This window comes from Pongo abelii, chromosome 13 (genome assembly GCF_028885655.2).
Source record: "Pongo abelii isolate AG06213 chromosome 13, NHGRI_mPonAbe1-v2.0_pri, whole genome shotgun sequence".
In the NCBI taxonomy this organism is placed as follows: Eukaryota; Metazoa; Chordata; class Mammalia; order Primates; family Hominidae; genus Pongo; species Pongo abelii.
In genome coordinates, this window is record NC_071998.2 from 85,340,270 (window position 1) to 85,356,337 (window position 16,068).

The window sequence follows — 16,068 nt, forward strand, 5'->3', positions numbered from 1 at the left end:
ACAGTATTCGACACCACTAGCTCCACTGGTTCAAAGGAGAGAGTGTTTGGCCTGTGGCTCTACCTGGTTCCAGCTTCAGGAGGCCAACCCATGCCTTTGGTCACCTGAGACTTTTTAAACAGCATTGGCACTTTTAGCTGGTCTGAACCATTTTGAATGCTACCACCCAGCAGAGAGGAGGCTCTCATTAAATTCTAAATCTGCTATTTAAATTACTTTTCAATTAAAAAAATAAACTTATTAGAATAATGCCACCTAGGAATGTTGTTAACCTCTCCATTCAGCTTTTGGCTGATACATGAGACTACAAATATTAAATGTAGCCTTTCCCACAGGTGCAGCTTCTGGGGATTGGTCTACAGTGTTCAGAAAGACACATTGCATAAAAAAAAGTCAGGCTAGGTCAGATGCGGTGGCTCACGCCTGTAATCCCAGCACTTTGGGAGGCCGAGGTGGGCGGATCACCTGAGGTTGGGAGTTTGAGACCAGCCTGACCAACATGGAGAAACCCTGTCGCTACTAAAAATGCAAAATTAGCCGGTTGTGGTGGTGCATGCCTGTAACCTCAGCTACTTGGGAGGCTGAGGCAGGAGAATTGCTTGAACCTGGGAGACGGAGGTTGCAGTGAGCCGAGATCATGCCATTGCATTCCAGCCTGGGCAACAAGAACGAAACTCCGTCTCAAAAAAAAGAAAAAAAAGTCAGACTACTGCAGGAGCTCCCGTGGCCTCTGCAAATGAGGGCTTGTCTATTATCAGTGGACGGACACAGAGTGTCCAGCACCAGGCCATGGGCCTTCCTGCTTCCTGAGTTTCACAAGTAGGATGCACGTGAGGGGTGCAACCCATACCTCTGTTGAAGGAAAGCTGTAGTACTTTCCAGGGCACAGCCTGGACAAATGATGCCAAACTTTCTATGCACAGATAAGTCAACCACAGTTGAGCCAAGGCAACACTCAGGGATCTGGCTATCCCTAGTTTGTCCCCCCTCAATGACCAAGGACAACTGAGGCCAGAGGTCTTATAACTCCATGACATTCAGAGAACTGTCCTGGGAGCTGAGGTTGGCACTAGTGAGAGCAAGAGGATGCTCATACATCTTGGCCAAGTCTTGCATAAAGGCATAATCAGGAATCCGGATACCTTATAAGAGGAGTAAAGGGGTTTAGGTCGTTGTTGAGCTCCTCTGAACGTTCCATCACCAGGGACACTGGTACTGGCACTAGGTCTTGCAGGAGCTCCTGGGGTACTACTCTCATACAGCCAGTAACTTGGCCTTCCTGCAGCCCTTGAGACGGTACACAGTGTGCAGGGCCACTGAGCAGCTTGCCGGGCAGGCCAGGCCATGTGGCATATTGGTGGGATGGCTACCATGGTGCTGGTGTGCATCTCAGCCATGGCTGAACACTCTGGGCTTGCCCCCTCGTTCAGTCCCACACTGGCAGCCACTGTGGCCCTCGGATTCCCCAGACTGACTACAAATAACAAATAGAGCCTTTCCCACAGGTGCAGCTTCTGGGGCTTGGTCTACAGTGTTAAGAAGGACACATTGCATAAAAAAAAAGTCAGGGTAGGTCGGGCACGGTGGCTCATGCCTGTAATCCCAGCACTTTGGGAGGCCGAGGTGGGCGGATCACCTGAGGTTGGGAGTTTGAGACCAGCCTGACCAACATGGAGAAACCCTGTCTTTACTAAAAATGCAAAATTAGCCGGGTGTGCCAGAAACATCCTCCCATTTGGGTACTTTTTATTATTTAACAAACACTGGATACATAAACAAGTGAAACACAACCTAGATATGATTTACAGACTTTCTGTTTCCAGTTAAAACAGAGAACTATGACTAAAGTGTTAGTAATATACAGAGTTTATGCATAAGTACATTTCTAAATAAAATTACCAATTTGCCACTCTTTTGTTTGGAATAATCCTCACAAAACCATTAGAATCCTAAAGTAAAAATACATTTATTACTTACATCAGAAACAATGAATGCAAAATGGAAAGTAGTTAAAAATCTGAAATGTTTTTTCTCATAAACTTGGAAAGAAACAATGAATTCAAAATGGAAAGTAGTTAAAAATCTGAAATGTTTTTTCTCATAAACTTGGAAAGAACTACCTTCTACTTCCATAAATACATTATGCTTTATAACAATGTATTGTGTTGCCACATACAACAGACCTTTATGAACTGCTAATACAACTTTTCAGTCTCACTCTGAACAATTCTAGATTGTTGAGAAACCTTTTGTTGCTGTTGTTGAAGTATATTCTACAAATATAAAAGAAAAAATTGTGAAATAACAATTAGGGTAAAATTTTAAATTTAGCAAAAAATATTCTACATTAAACTTAAATAGTTTTAAAATCAATACTTTAAAAATTTTGTTTTTAACAACTATTATGACCAAATTTAGGTAATTTGTGTTTACCACTAATGTGCAACAATAAATCCTACCAGTGGCCGAATAGGAAATTTTAGCAATATTCAAGACCTGTCTTTTTTTTTTTTTTTTGAGACGGAGTCCCACCCTGTCGCCTAGGCTGGGGTGCAGTGGTGCGATCTCGGCTCACTGCAACTCCCCGCTGTCCGGGTTCAAGTGATTCTCCTGCCTCAGACTCCCAAGTAGCTGAGATTACAGGCACACACCACCACACCTGGCTAATTTTTGTATTTTTAGTAGAGACGGGGTGTCACCATGTTGGTCAGGCTGGTCTCAAACTCTTGACCTCGTGATCCTCCCGCCTCAGCCTCCCAAAGTGCTGGGATTACAGGCGTGAGCCACCGTGCCCGGCAAAGACCTGTCTTATTTCTTGGTGGTTTCAATATCCACACAGATTATCCTTCCAATAATAGTGGTCTTTCAGTTCCTTGATCTATTTCCCTCCACCCTAAGTTAGCCATTCACTTATAATAACTCTAACCATTACATAGTATTAATAATGGCAAACTTTCTAAGAGATACTCATTATTCCCTTTCATAGGTAAGTAAATTGAGAGAGAAAGATAAATAATTTGCCCATTGTTTCACAGCTGCAATTGCTCAAACCAGAATTTTATCCCAAAAAGTATTGCTTCCAGCATCCAAACTCTAACCATTATACATACTGTTTTTCTATATATCCTAGTATTCAACCACTACCTCCTTACCATTCTAGCTTACTCTGTTTTTAACTACAGCTCAGTATATCAGCACTGAAAACCCATCCTACCTGCCTTTCACTGTCACCCCTACCGCTGTATCCTCACTTTCATCTTTCTTGGCTTAAATTCTGTGGTCAATCATTATAATTACTGCTTTGCATATAAAGTGTGCCCTCTTTTTACTCTGTCACACTTGGTTGGCTAAACCCCAACCCTTGAAAATTTAATTCTCCAGCTACTCTGTCTGTAGGCAATACCTTTTCCACCATCTAATGACCTTAATTATGTCACTAAATAAATAGAAGCAATCCAAAGAGAAATTTCAGTCTCCCATCAGCACATCTACTATCCACCTACATGTATCTGTTCTCATATACTCTACCTCCTCTCCTGTTTCTAAGGATGAACTGTCCTTGTACCTTGCTAAAGCCAGCTTCTTCACATACCTCATCCATTCTCAAGAATTCAGCAATTATGCCTTTTTTCCCCAGTATTTTAAATTTTCCCTCTAAATTACTCCTACCAGCATACAAGCATTCTATTTCTCCAATCTAAAAACAAAACCTCTTTTTCTTTTCTCCTCAGGCTACTACCCCATTTCTTTCTTTGCCATGCTATCTTACATTCATTACAAGTAGACTTCCACACTCACTTTTTCACCAGAATTATTCTGATCCTTTTTCCTTTTTTTTTTTTGGAGACGGAGTTTTGCTCTTGTTGCCCAGGCTGGAGTGCAATGGGGCGATCTCGGCTCACTGCAACCTCCACCTCCTGGGTTCAAGCGATTCTCCTGCCTTAGCCTCCCGAGTAGCTGGGATTAGAGGTGTGCACCACCATGCCCGGCTAATTTTTTTGTATTTTTAGTAGAGACGGGGTTTCACCATGGCTGGGCTGGTCTTGAACTCCTGACCTCAGGTGATCCGCCCACCTCAACCTCCCAGAGTGCTGGGATTACAGGCGTGAGCCACCATGCCTGGCCCCTTTTTCATTCTTAAAAGGCTTTCTTTACTTGCTTTCTTCACTTGACCTAGCATAGTTTTCTTTCTACCTGTTAGGCCACTCATTCTCAGTCTTCTTATACTCTAATTCATCTCTAGATCACTTATAATACCTAATACTGTGTAAATAGTTGTTACACTGTATTGTTTTTTATTTGTATTTTTTATTGTTGTGTTATTTTTAATTGTTTTCTTCCAAATATTTTTCATCCATGATTGGATGAATCTACAGATATGGAGCCTGCATATACAGAGGGTTGGCTGTGTAGTGATTTAAACTAGATGCATGGAAAATGGGCAAATGATCCAAACTAGATCAGTGGTATTTCTCCAGAGGAATTTTACTGCTAGAGGTATTGAGATTTTCTCAGTCTACTGGGGTTACTTAACTTGTAGTAAGCCTAGGATTGCAAAAACTGTCCTGCTTACTACATTGAGACACCTTACTAAGAATTGGTGAGAGAACCCAGATGACACTACATGAACAACTCCTTCCCTGTGTCCATCTAGCTATGCCTGAAGCTAAACTTACCCACAGCTTCTTTTATATAAAGTATTAATAATAATCCTTCTTTTGTACGAGGAAGCTCTCTTCTTTCATTTGCCTGTTAAACTTTCCCCTCCTTCACCCACCCATGTGTGCCCATGTCCTTAATCTTCTTGGTGCAAGATGATGAACCGCGGGTATTTCCCCAGATAACGAAGCTGCTTCACTTTGAGTCCCTCCTCTTATCAGTTTACCTATGTCTGCTGTCCTGGGTTAATCAGTTGGTGGCTGATAGGGAATTGGAATCTGTTCCTTTTTCTTTCCAATTATGTGAACTTGGAGACTTCTGTAAGTTGATTTTCTCTGAAAAGTTCTATTCAATTCACGAAACGTATTTGAAAACCAGTGTTTACCAGGCCCTGTGATAGGCACCACGGGTACAGAGATAAGAAGAAATGTCATCCTTCTGACCTTAATCTCAATTTTGAATCCAGTAGAGAAGATAGACAAATAACAAGTGATTTAATGGAGTGCTGAAATCATAATAGAAGAGCTAAGAGACTAGATAGAGGAGGAGGTGCTTCTTTCCCAGGGTTGGGAAGAATCACTGGCAGTTTCCAGGCTCCAAGTGTGGGATGGACGTGCATGCAAAGGCCCATTGGCACACAGGAACATTGTATGTCCAGAAAACTGGAAGTATCGCATGCAGCCACAGCAGAGGATGTGTGTCAGGAGCCGGGTTTTGGAGTGTCCTATTTATGTGATGTGCTGAGGAATTTTTAAGATGTATCATGAAAATTCAGATACACAAAAGAATAGTGTAATGAATACCTGTGTACTCATCACCTATTTCATTATTCATCAGCATTTTTCTACTCTTGTCCATCCCTGCTCTCCCCACCCTGCTGCTTATCTGTAGCATTGAAATGAAGGTGGCCAGCCAACAGAGTGACTGGCAAATAGTGGGCAAGCAGTGAATGTGAGTTCCTTGACTTCCTTTGCTTCTGTGTGGTGTTATCTATGTCAGACTCTTTTCCCCTTAGATTCAACTGTAGTTGTTGTTCAGGTTGGATTATCTCCTTCTTCCTAAACTCATCAGGCAGAGAGAACTTTACTTTGATTGACAAAGTTGACAAAGAATCTAGTTTTCTTTTGATCATTAAGCATATGTACACTCCTCTTCTTTATCCCTATGAGGCCCTGGGGATAGTATATGGTGTACATTCATTTGGGTGTCATTGTACCAGTTAATGCAGAGTTTTGTGCAGAATTGATATGCCATATATATTTATTAAAGTGATTTAAATTTCTAGCTTCTTCCCGTATGCTTGGTGTGTGTTCATCTTAAGGGTCAAATGTGGGTATATATATATATATATATATATATATATATATATATATATCATGTCATCTCTCTTTTCTAATTTCTTCTGGAAAACAAGCTTTTTTACTTCTTCCTTCCCTTTCTGATAGAACATTTACATTTTTGGTTATAATTTTATTTTAGATTTTATTTTAATTAGATAACAGTTTTGCTCTTGTTGCCCAGCCTAGAGTGCAAAGGTGCGATCTTGGTTCACTGTAGCCTCTGCCTCTCGGGTTCAAGTAATTCTCCTGCCTCAGCCTCCTGAGTAGCTGGGATTACAGGCATCTGCCACCACGCCTGGCTAATTTTTTGTAATTTTATATTTTTAGTAGAGACAGGGTTTCACCATGTTGGCCAGACTGGTCTTGAACTCCTGACCTCAGGTGATCCACCCGCCTCGGCCTTCCAAAGTGCTGGGATTACAGGCATGAGCCACCACGCCAGGCCTAATTTTATTTTTTTAGTTGTAGTTTGTATTTAATGTTTCAAAGTATTATTCTGTTTGGGGGGCAGTACAATGAATTAGAGCTAATGCATTTAGAAAATATGAATTACAGGTAATTGAGGGATCAGATTATAAAACCGACTTTTGCTTTGGTTTCTTCTCCAGGGCCTGCTCTCTTTTTTGAGTGCCCCACTCATAGGTGCCCTGTCTGATGTGTGGGGGAGGAAGCCCTTTCTCCTCGGCACTGTATTCTTTACCTGCTTCCCAATCCCACTGATGAGGATCAGCCCATGGTGAGTGACTTGGCCCTTCACCTCCTGACTGCTTGTTTTGAGTCACATGTAAATTATACTTATATTTGCAGAACACTTCTTAACTATTACAAAGCAGTTGTACCTGTGTTTTCATTTGATCTCTCTGGTAATACTGAAAACCAGTTTGGACAGTTGTCATTATATCCATTTTATAAATGGGGTAGTGAAGACATTCTAGAATTAAGTCTGAGATAAGTTACTTAGGTGAAGAAATAGAAATAAAAGATGCCTCTTCAGGCAGCTGATGTTGCCATGATGTCAGGTATGGGAGCTTAACCCTGAGAATGGGCTAACAATCCCGTCTTCATCACTGTGACTTTTAGTTGACTTTGTAAATATATTATTTTTGTCAGCTCATCGCTGTGGGGCACTGACACAAACATAGTTTATATCATAATAGGCGGGAGTCACTTTAAAATATACCATAAGGCTGATAGCCTATTTTAAATCATAATGTGAATGAGTTCGTTTTTTTTTTTATTTTTATTTTTTGAGACGGAGTCTTGCCCTGTTGACCAGGCTGGAGTGCAGTGGCACGATCTTGGCTTACTGCAACCTCCACCTCCCAGATTCAAGCAATTCTCCTGCCTCAGCCTCCTGGGTAGCTGGGACTACAGACGCCCGGCTAATTTTTGTATTTTTAGTAGGGATGGGGGTCTCACCATATTGGTGAGGCTTCCCTTGAACTCCTGACTCCTGGTTATCCACCTGCCTCGGCCTCCCAAAGTGCTGGGATTACAGGCGTGAGCCACAGTGCCCAGCCCAATTTTTTTTTTCTTTGTATAAATCGGGAGAGTATTTAGCATGTGACCAAAGCCCATTTAGTTACCAGAGGTGGGTTGGAATTTGCATGTGAGCTGTAACTTAGTTGTTTTTTTTGGATAACAGAAGATGGTATTTTGGTGTGTATTCCTATTGCAGAGACGCTCTTTCTTATGTGAAGAACACACTTACATATGGAAGTTTTGTTTTGGTTTTTAATCCTATTAATAGATTTTTTTTTTTTTTAGCTCATGTGAAAATATTTTCATTTGATTATTTGGTAGGAATTTTATGCTAACACCTATCACATTCTAAATTTATTGGGTACCCATAATCATTTTATTTTCTACGAGTTGATGAATTTATTGGTATTGAGTCTTTATGTCCAAGATGTCATGCTTTTCCAATGAGTTGGGACTTTTTAATGTCCTTTTTTTAGCTTAATATTTTTTCTTTAGATCTTATACATTTCTTAGATTTTGTTCCTATAAATTTTATCCTTTTTGTTCTGCTACAACATGAGCTCTTCTAATTGCTTGGTTTTCTAGGTATATTAATGTCATCTGTAAATAATTTTTTCTCTTTCCAGTTTTCATACTGCTCACTGCTTTTGCTAATTGCTTTGACTAATGAATATTAGTAAATCAAAGTGATGATTTTGGGCTTATTTTCTTCATATATATAAAGGGAGTATTGTAATGTTTCATCATTAGGTGTCAAGCTGGTTTTCAGGCTGAAAAATATTCCTATTGTATCCACAGATTTTTAAAAAACATTAAGACTACATGTCAGATTTTATTTGATGACTTTATAGCATAAATGGATATTATTTGCCTTTTCTCTTATTTTTTTTTTGAGACGGAGTCTCGCTCTGTCACCCAGGCTGGAGTGCAGTGGCGCTATCTCGGCTTACTGCAAGCTCCGCCTACCCGGTTCACACCATTCTCCTGCCTCAGCCTCCTGAGTAGCTGGGACTACAGGCGCCCGCCACCATGCCCAGCTAATTTTTTGCATTTTTAGTAGAGACGGGGTTTCACCATGTTAGCCAGGATGGTCTTAATCTCCTGACCTCGTGATCTGCCCACCTTTTCTCTTTAGAGCTACTAAAATGAATAATTATATTAATAGATTTTTAAATATTAAAATATTTTTCTATCCTGGAGTAAATCCCACTTTTTGTTCTATAAGATTTTTCTTTGTTAATTTTAAACTAGGTTTTTAAAAAAAGCATCTATCACATGATATAAATTTTTGGTCTTAAGTACACTAATATTTTTCATTATGACTTCTGCTTTTATGTAGATCTTTTCAAATCATTTGTTGTATGTCTTTTCCTTACTTACAGCTAGGATATTTGAGAAGTTTTTTTTCCTGTCTGTTGGCTACCTTTAAAAATATAACTTTTACCTAATCCCCTTATTCTTTCCGTTTTTCCTCTTCTTTTGTTTTTTTAGGGGGCATGTACTGATCCCCTTTGAACAATGATGAAATTAGAATGTTTCTACTTGTTCCTGTCTTAACTTAAATTTTTTTTTGATATATTTAAGTATACATACATATACAAGTATACCTATTTCTTGGTGTGTAATCTTTACATGATGTCTTTGGCTCAGGTAATGAACGTGAACATACACTCCCTTTCCCTTGGGTCATTAAAATAATCTTTTTATAGGTGGTATTTTGCGATGATTTCTGTGTCTGGAGTCTTCTCGGTCACGTTTTCTGTTATATTTGCCTATGTAGCTGATGTCACTCAGGAGCACGAGCGAAGTACAGCTTATGGATGGGTAAGATAATAGACTATATATATTTTTTAACCAGAATAGTAATTAACATTGTATTAGAAATTTACTGGAAAGTGAGTTTATTAGTCCTTTCTTGCACTGCTATAAAGAAATATCTGAGACTGGGTAATTTATAAAGAAAAGAGGTTTAACTGTCTCACAGTTCTGCAGGCTATAAAGGTATAAGGGAGGCATAGGCTTCTGCTTCTCGGGAAGCCTCAGGGAGCTTTTACTCATGATGATGGAAGGCAGAGCCGGAGCAGGCATCTTCACATGACTGGAGCAGGAGGAAGAGAGAGTGAAGGGGGTGGTGCTACACACTTTTAAACGGCCAGATCTCACAAGAACTCACTCACTATTAACAACCAAGGAAGGTGGTGCTAAGCCATTCATGAGAAACTACCCCCATGATCCAATCACCTCCTACCAGGCCCCACCTTCAACATTGGGGATTACAATTGAACATTTGAATTTTTTAAAAAATTAGTTTGATTTGTTTCTTGTTATCTGATCCCCTGAGGAGCGTTAAGCAGTCAAGTTGCACAAGCTCTTTGTGCACCTAATTTGGAGAGGTGCTGAACCTCAGCAATGTTAATCCATTGTTAACTCTATTTGTGGTTGTGTGTTTTGGACATACATTTGGAACATGGTATGTAGAAAAGGACTACATTCATTCATCAAATCCATAGTTGCTGAATAACAAAAGTTATAGGATACCTTTTTTCTGATAATTTAAAACATGACAGTGTTTCTAATTTTCTCAGGCATGATAATGGCATTATGATTATGTAGAGGAAAGACTTGTTAGAAGATAGCTGAAGCGTTTTACATCAGTGTCAGGACTCTGCCAGTTACTTTCAGATGGTTCAGGGGAAAAGATAGCATACCATGTGGATGTACATGTGTGGGCATGTGTATTCCATGCCTGAACCTGTGAGACATGGAAGTATGCTTTGTACCCTTCTCCCGTCTTCCTCTGTATTTGAAAATATTCACAATAAGAAAGTGGAAGAAGAAAGATGGTCTGGCTAGGTTGTGGGGAATAGGTTGGAGGGAGATTGAATGCCAGAAACTTAGGTTATTTATCTCCTTTTCCTGGGTCTTTTGAATCTACTTCCTGGAGTAGAGTAAATTCTCATTCATTGCTGACTGAATGAATAACTTCCTGAATCAATGATGGGCATATAAATGGGTTACTACTATTCCACAAAACACAACAATTTTTACTTTGTTGACTTTAGACATCAGTAGTTTGAAAACTACTCTTTCAACCCCACTTCCCTCTGACTCTTCTACCTTCCCTCTCTCTCTCTCCTTGCTTCTTCCCTCCACTCCTGAATGTCCCTCTCATGTCATGCCCTAAAAAGGGGCATCTTCAGAGTCGTGATGGAGGAGGACAGAGATAGAAGCTGATAGGAAAGCTTCGAAGAAGACAAGATTTGGAGCTCACTAAGGAACACCAAAAACAAAAATAGGCCGGGTGCGGTGGCTCACACCTGTAATCTCAGCACTTTGAGAGGCTGAGGTGGGGGCGGATCATGAAATCAAGAAATCGAGACCATCCTGGCCAACATGGTGAAACCCTGTCTCTACTAAAAATACAAAAATTAGCTGAGCGTGGTGGTGTGTGCTTGTAATCTCAGCTACTTGGGAGGCTGAGGCAGGAGAATTGCTTGAACCCGGGAGGCAGAGGTTGCAGTGAGCCAAGATCGCGCCACTGCACTCCAGGCTGGCAACAGTCAGACCTGCCTCAAAAAAAAAAAATGCCCCCCAAAACTCCAAAAATTAACAACCCCCCCCCCACCCCGCCAAAAAAAAGAAAAAACAAAAACAAGAAGGCAGGTTGTTCATGTTCAAGGTGTGCCCATAAGGCTTGGCCAACAGAGTAGTGAGGGACAGCTTTCTTCTACAGCATGGGAAATACCTGTTGAGATACTCATTTTTCTGCAATATTAGATTTTTGTTTCTCGCTTTCAGCTGGGAAACCCTTCACACAGCTGTTGTGCTGAGCAGTAGTGCTTTCAGAAAAGATTTAAGAGAGTTCTAACCAGAAGTGCCTGTGACTTAATTACCCTCTCCAGCTCAGCTCCTCATTGTATAATGGCAGTTAGGGTGCACATCCAGACTGAGACGGCACTTAGCTGAAGTGTGCTCCCAGCCAGCATAAGCAACTCAGCATGCAAGGCTGCCTAGATTGCAGTCTACCTGTCTTCTAGATATAGGAGAATTTATTGCCAATTAATTACAGAACGTGTCAGTCAAGTTCTAAGGAGCATTTTGAGACCCATTAAAGAACAATATAAAAATATGTACACCTTTCTTACTCAGACTTCTTCAGTAAACCAAGAAAGTGGTAATTCTTTCAGGGCTACGGCAATGATTAGTCATGTTAATAAGTGAGTTAACACTAAGAGTTTGTTGTGGGGAAGTCATTCTTTAGATTTATTCATCAGAGTTGTATTGAATGTTAAGTGAAAGAGGAGTTTAGGTAAAAACACAAACTAAGCAAGTAGGCTACTTTAGGCTTTAAGACAGACACATTTTGCATAGAGTTTCATGAGGCCATAGACCCTTTAACACCGGAAGATGCTGCAGCAGTGCCCCCTTAACACCTGAGAAGAGTGTAGGAATGTTCCCATAACTGTTTGTGTGTCGTTGCAGTTTATAATGCAATTATTTGGTTGCCCTGATATTCTTGAATAAAGCGGGAAAACCTGAAGGCAAGAGCTTTGTCTTCTTCATCTGGTACATAGTAGATACTCAGTAAATATTGAACAAAGGATTCCTATTCCCCACATTGGAATTTTCCACATTCTTTTTTTCCCCTCCAAAAATACTTGATTTTTAGCTTTTATAGTACTTTTAGTATAATATTAATTTCAGATATACTGTGTTTTTTAATTCAGTTGGGAGATGATGGATGAAAAATAATTTTTTATTGCCAGAATTTTTGTGATTTTTAATAAAATCCATTAGAAGTTTAAAAAGCTAACTTATAGATATGCATTTGACATTTAGTGTGGTTATAATTTGGAGTTTGCCCAATAAACATCTGACCATTCAGATCGTGTTCTAAAATGAAGTGGACGTTCCACATGCTTATAGGAGTGCATTGTGAAGGGGCTCACTGTGGCTTCAGGTTGTGGGTGTGCTTAGCTGGCTCTGTGGTCTCTAAACTGGATAGGGTCAGGTGGTGACAGAGAGACAGAAATCTACAGCTGTCTAGTCAAAAAGCTTCAACTTCCACCTCAACAAATTCTTTGTTGTTGTTAATAGTTTTTTTCTAAGAATAGCAGAGGGTTCCCCCCGACCCCAGGCAGTGCTAATGAAATGACCACCAAATGATAAAATGTTCAAACAGTGCAGTGTTTTTAGAAGATTAAATCAAGCACAGTACTTGAGTAGTTTGTAGGTTTTATCATCAGCCCTGCAGGAATTCTTTTCATACCATCTCACATCCCCGGTCCCCAGTTAAAGAAGACCAAAGAGCTAATGTTTTATTTGTGGGGAAGGTTTTTACAATTTTTATTTCTAATAAGATAATCCTTTTTTACTCTTGTAGCTCTGCAGGGTATCTCCAGTTAGTTAATAGTTTATGAACACATTCTTAAATCACTTTAATTCTCTTTCATTCTTAAAATTTATATGCAACACATTTCTTTTGTCTTACTTAAAAGCCAGGGAAGCATGGCTGCAGGTATGCACCTGTGGAACCCTGGTTGAGTGTGCTTTCCTGAAGGTGTGCACCTGCAGCAGGCAGACCTGGGTAAGGATATGCTTTCCCCACAGGTGTTCACCTATGGGACCCTGGGTGAGAGTGTGCTTTCCCACAGGTCTCAGCCACCTTTGCGGCTAGTCTTGTCAGCAGCCCGGCCATTGGAGCATATCTTTCTGCCAGTTACGGAGACAGCCTCGTTGTGCTGGTGGCCACAGTGGTGGCTCTTCTGGACATCTGCTTCATCTTAGTGGCTGTTCCAGAATCTCTGCCTGAGAAAATGAGACCGGTTTCCTGGGGAGCTCAGATTTCTTGGAAACAAGCAGACCCTTTTGCGGTAAATAAAAATATGGAAATATTTACTTTCCTAAATGTCTTTCTAAGCCAAGCAAATGAAAGTATGTATGTGCAGCCTCAAGGATCCTAGCAGTTGTTGACTTCTTTAGTAACAATAGAAAAACAAAATTAATTGCAAGTAAGGGATTGAGTTAGTCTTTGTATTAAGAAATATATAGAATTGGTACTTAAGCATGTCATAAAGGAAGAGAGAGAAAATGTCTAGTTAATTCTTGATGAGAGTTTGGGAAGAGGGTTTCTTTTTGCATGGTTGTTTTCATCCTTTTTAAACAAAATAAGTGAAAGTGGTCATTTGAAGTGGTCATTTTCACTCATTTTAACTCAAAAAGGATAAATGCCTTTGGTTTGAATGAGTTATTTTAATTTTGACCAGAGATGTTTAATTTGTTTGTTACAGATTGAGTATTGTTTTCTATAATATGTCTCTCTCTCTTTCCCTCCCTACCTCCCTCCCTTTCCTCTCCTTCTCCACCCCCTTCTTTTTTGGCATGGGAAGGTGATGTGTCACTGGGAAAAATATCTTATCTCTCACCTTCTCTCTACCCTACCTGGTTTGAAATTATTCTTGGGGAAAAAAAAAAATTTGTAGACAAAAAAAGAACCAGCAGTTTGGTTTTTGCTTTTCGTCCGCCAAGTTTACCTTTCAGAAAAATTCATATAATTAATCAGAAATTACTTTTTCTAAAATACCCCCTGAGGGCATGACCTAGGGAATCCTGCCTGTTCTATTATTGTCACAATATCAGACACCAAAAGAAATATTTAGAGAAGGAAGCCAGTAGTGGGGTTGGGAGCCAGCCAGTTAGGCTTCCCACCTTCCTTTGTAAGTGATCAAGTTATGCATCGAAGCTCCTCTGTGAAGTAGAGCTACTGTGGCTTACTTTTCCGGGCAATCACGGGGATTACTGTTAATGTGTGTAAATTAACCAGCCTAGTGTTTGTTGCCCAGCAAAGTCTCAACAAACATTAGCTGCTTTTGCTTATTAATTACATAAAAGCTATGGTTTGATGAGCTAGAAGCTCTGTAGCACTTTCCACTCCTTTGGTATTAACTTACCATTTGGTTCTATTCAACAATCCTATGTACGTAAGAAGGATTTTTCAACAAGGTTGTAGCATTCAACAAGTTCTTACCAGTTTGACCTTATGGCTGGAGTGTACTTATTTGTCTACCAGATATACAGATAAATTGAACATGATGAACACTTTGAAGAATAGAGTGAATTTACATATACGGAAACCTCTGTACTGAATATGGCTTTAAAGAAGTTACATTATGAATCGAGAGAAGTGATTTTCTTAAAAGGTTCTGTAGGAATGTATTTCCAGGTTCTGTTTATAGGAAGTTCAGGATCTGTTCAGGGATTTTAATCAGTGTGTCAACAAAGATGAGTAAGTGTGTTTTGTGGGTTTATTTTTTTCTTCTTTTTTTTTAGCTATACGATTTGAAATACCTCTGAAATTAAGACTTGTAACTTCCTCAGAAAGATGGTGGTAGAACTTCCTTTTATTAACCATTTGACTTTTGTTATTCATCTTAATAGATCAAAATAATGAAGCTGATGTCCCAGAACATTGGCAACATTAATGTGTATTGGCATTTTAACTGTGTTCTTTCTGCTTATTCTCAGTCGTTGAAGAAAGTTGGAAAAGATTCTACTGTCTTACTAATCTGCATCACCGTGTTTCTTTCATACCTTCCTGAAGCTGGACAGTATTCAAGTTTTTTTCTCTATCTCAGGCAGGTGAGTAGTGAGTGGCTAGTAGCCTTTCAATACCAGGAAAATCAAAGATGGAGATTTGTCTAAAGATATTTTGAGGAAACCACTGCAGAGGAAAAAACATGTGAACTTGCTTCTAGTTATAAATGTAGGTGCTGGCATATAATTAGTAAACAGGGCACCTTTAATGCAATGATTTATAGTAAGATAATTACTGTGGAAATTTTTTTTTCTTGAGAATTAACCAGAATTAGCAGAAACATAATTTATCTTTTTTTTTGAGATGGAGTTTTGCTCTTGTCCACCAGGCTGGAGTGCAATGGCACAATCTTGGCTCACTGCAACCTCTACCTTCTGAGTTCAAGCGATTCTCCTGTCTCAGCCTCCCGAGTAGCTGGGATTACAGGCATGCACCACCATGCCCAGCCAATTTTTGTATTTTTAGTAGAGACAGGGTTTCACCATGTTGGCCAGGCTGGTCTCGAACTCCTGACCTCAAGTGATCCACCCGCCTCGGCCTCCCAAAATGCTGGGATTGCAGGCGTGAGCCACTGTGCCCAGCCTGTTTTTTTTTTTTTTTTTTTAATAGACTATTTTTCTGGAACAGTTTTAGGTTCACAGCAAAATTGAGAGTAAGATACAGAGATTTCCCATATATCCCCTATCCCCATACATGCATAGCCTCCTCCACTATCAACATCTCCCACGAGGGTGGGAAATTTTTGCAACTGATGAACCTACATTGACAAATTAACATAAAGTCCACAGTTTACATTAGGGTTCATGCTTAGTGTTGTACATTCTATGGGTTTGGCAAACGTATGATGACATGATAACATGTATCAACCCTTACAGTATCACACAGTGAATTTTCACTGCAAAAATCCCTTATGCTATGCCTGTTTATCTCTCCCTCCACCACCAACCCCTGGCAACCACTAATCTCTTTATTGTCTCCATAGTTTTACCTTTT

At 39.9% G+C, this 16,068-nt stretch overlaps 1 protein-coding gene and 1 pseudogene across 1 annotated transcript in view; one reads left to right on the forward strand and one right to left on the reverse strand.

The window, feature by feature from the left end:
• Positions 1–16,068, forward strand: part of MFSD14B (major facilitator superfamily domain containing 14B) — an 86,278-nt gene that overhangs the window by 57,206 nt on the left and 13,004 nt on the right. The window contains exons 4-7 of the mRNA XM_002819976.6: positions 6,608–6,735; positions 9,191–9,305; positions 13,136–13,354; positions 15,006–15,119. Of these exons, the coding sequence (XP_002820022.2) occupies positions 6,608–6,735; positions 9,191–9,305; positions 13,136–13,354; positions 15,006–15,119 (576 nt within the window). The remainder of the gene's footprint in view (positions 1–6,607; positions 6,736–9,190; positions 9,306–13,135; positions 13,355–15,005; positions 15,120–16,068) is intronic.
• Positions 814–5,517, reverse strand: LOC100454706 (threonylcarbamoyl-AMP synthase-like; annotated as a pseudogene).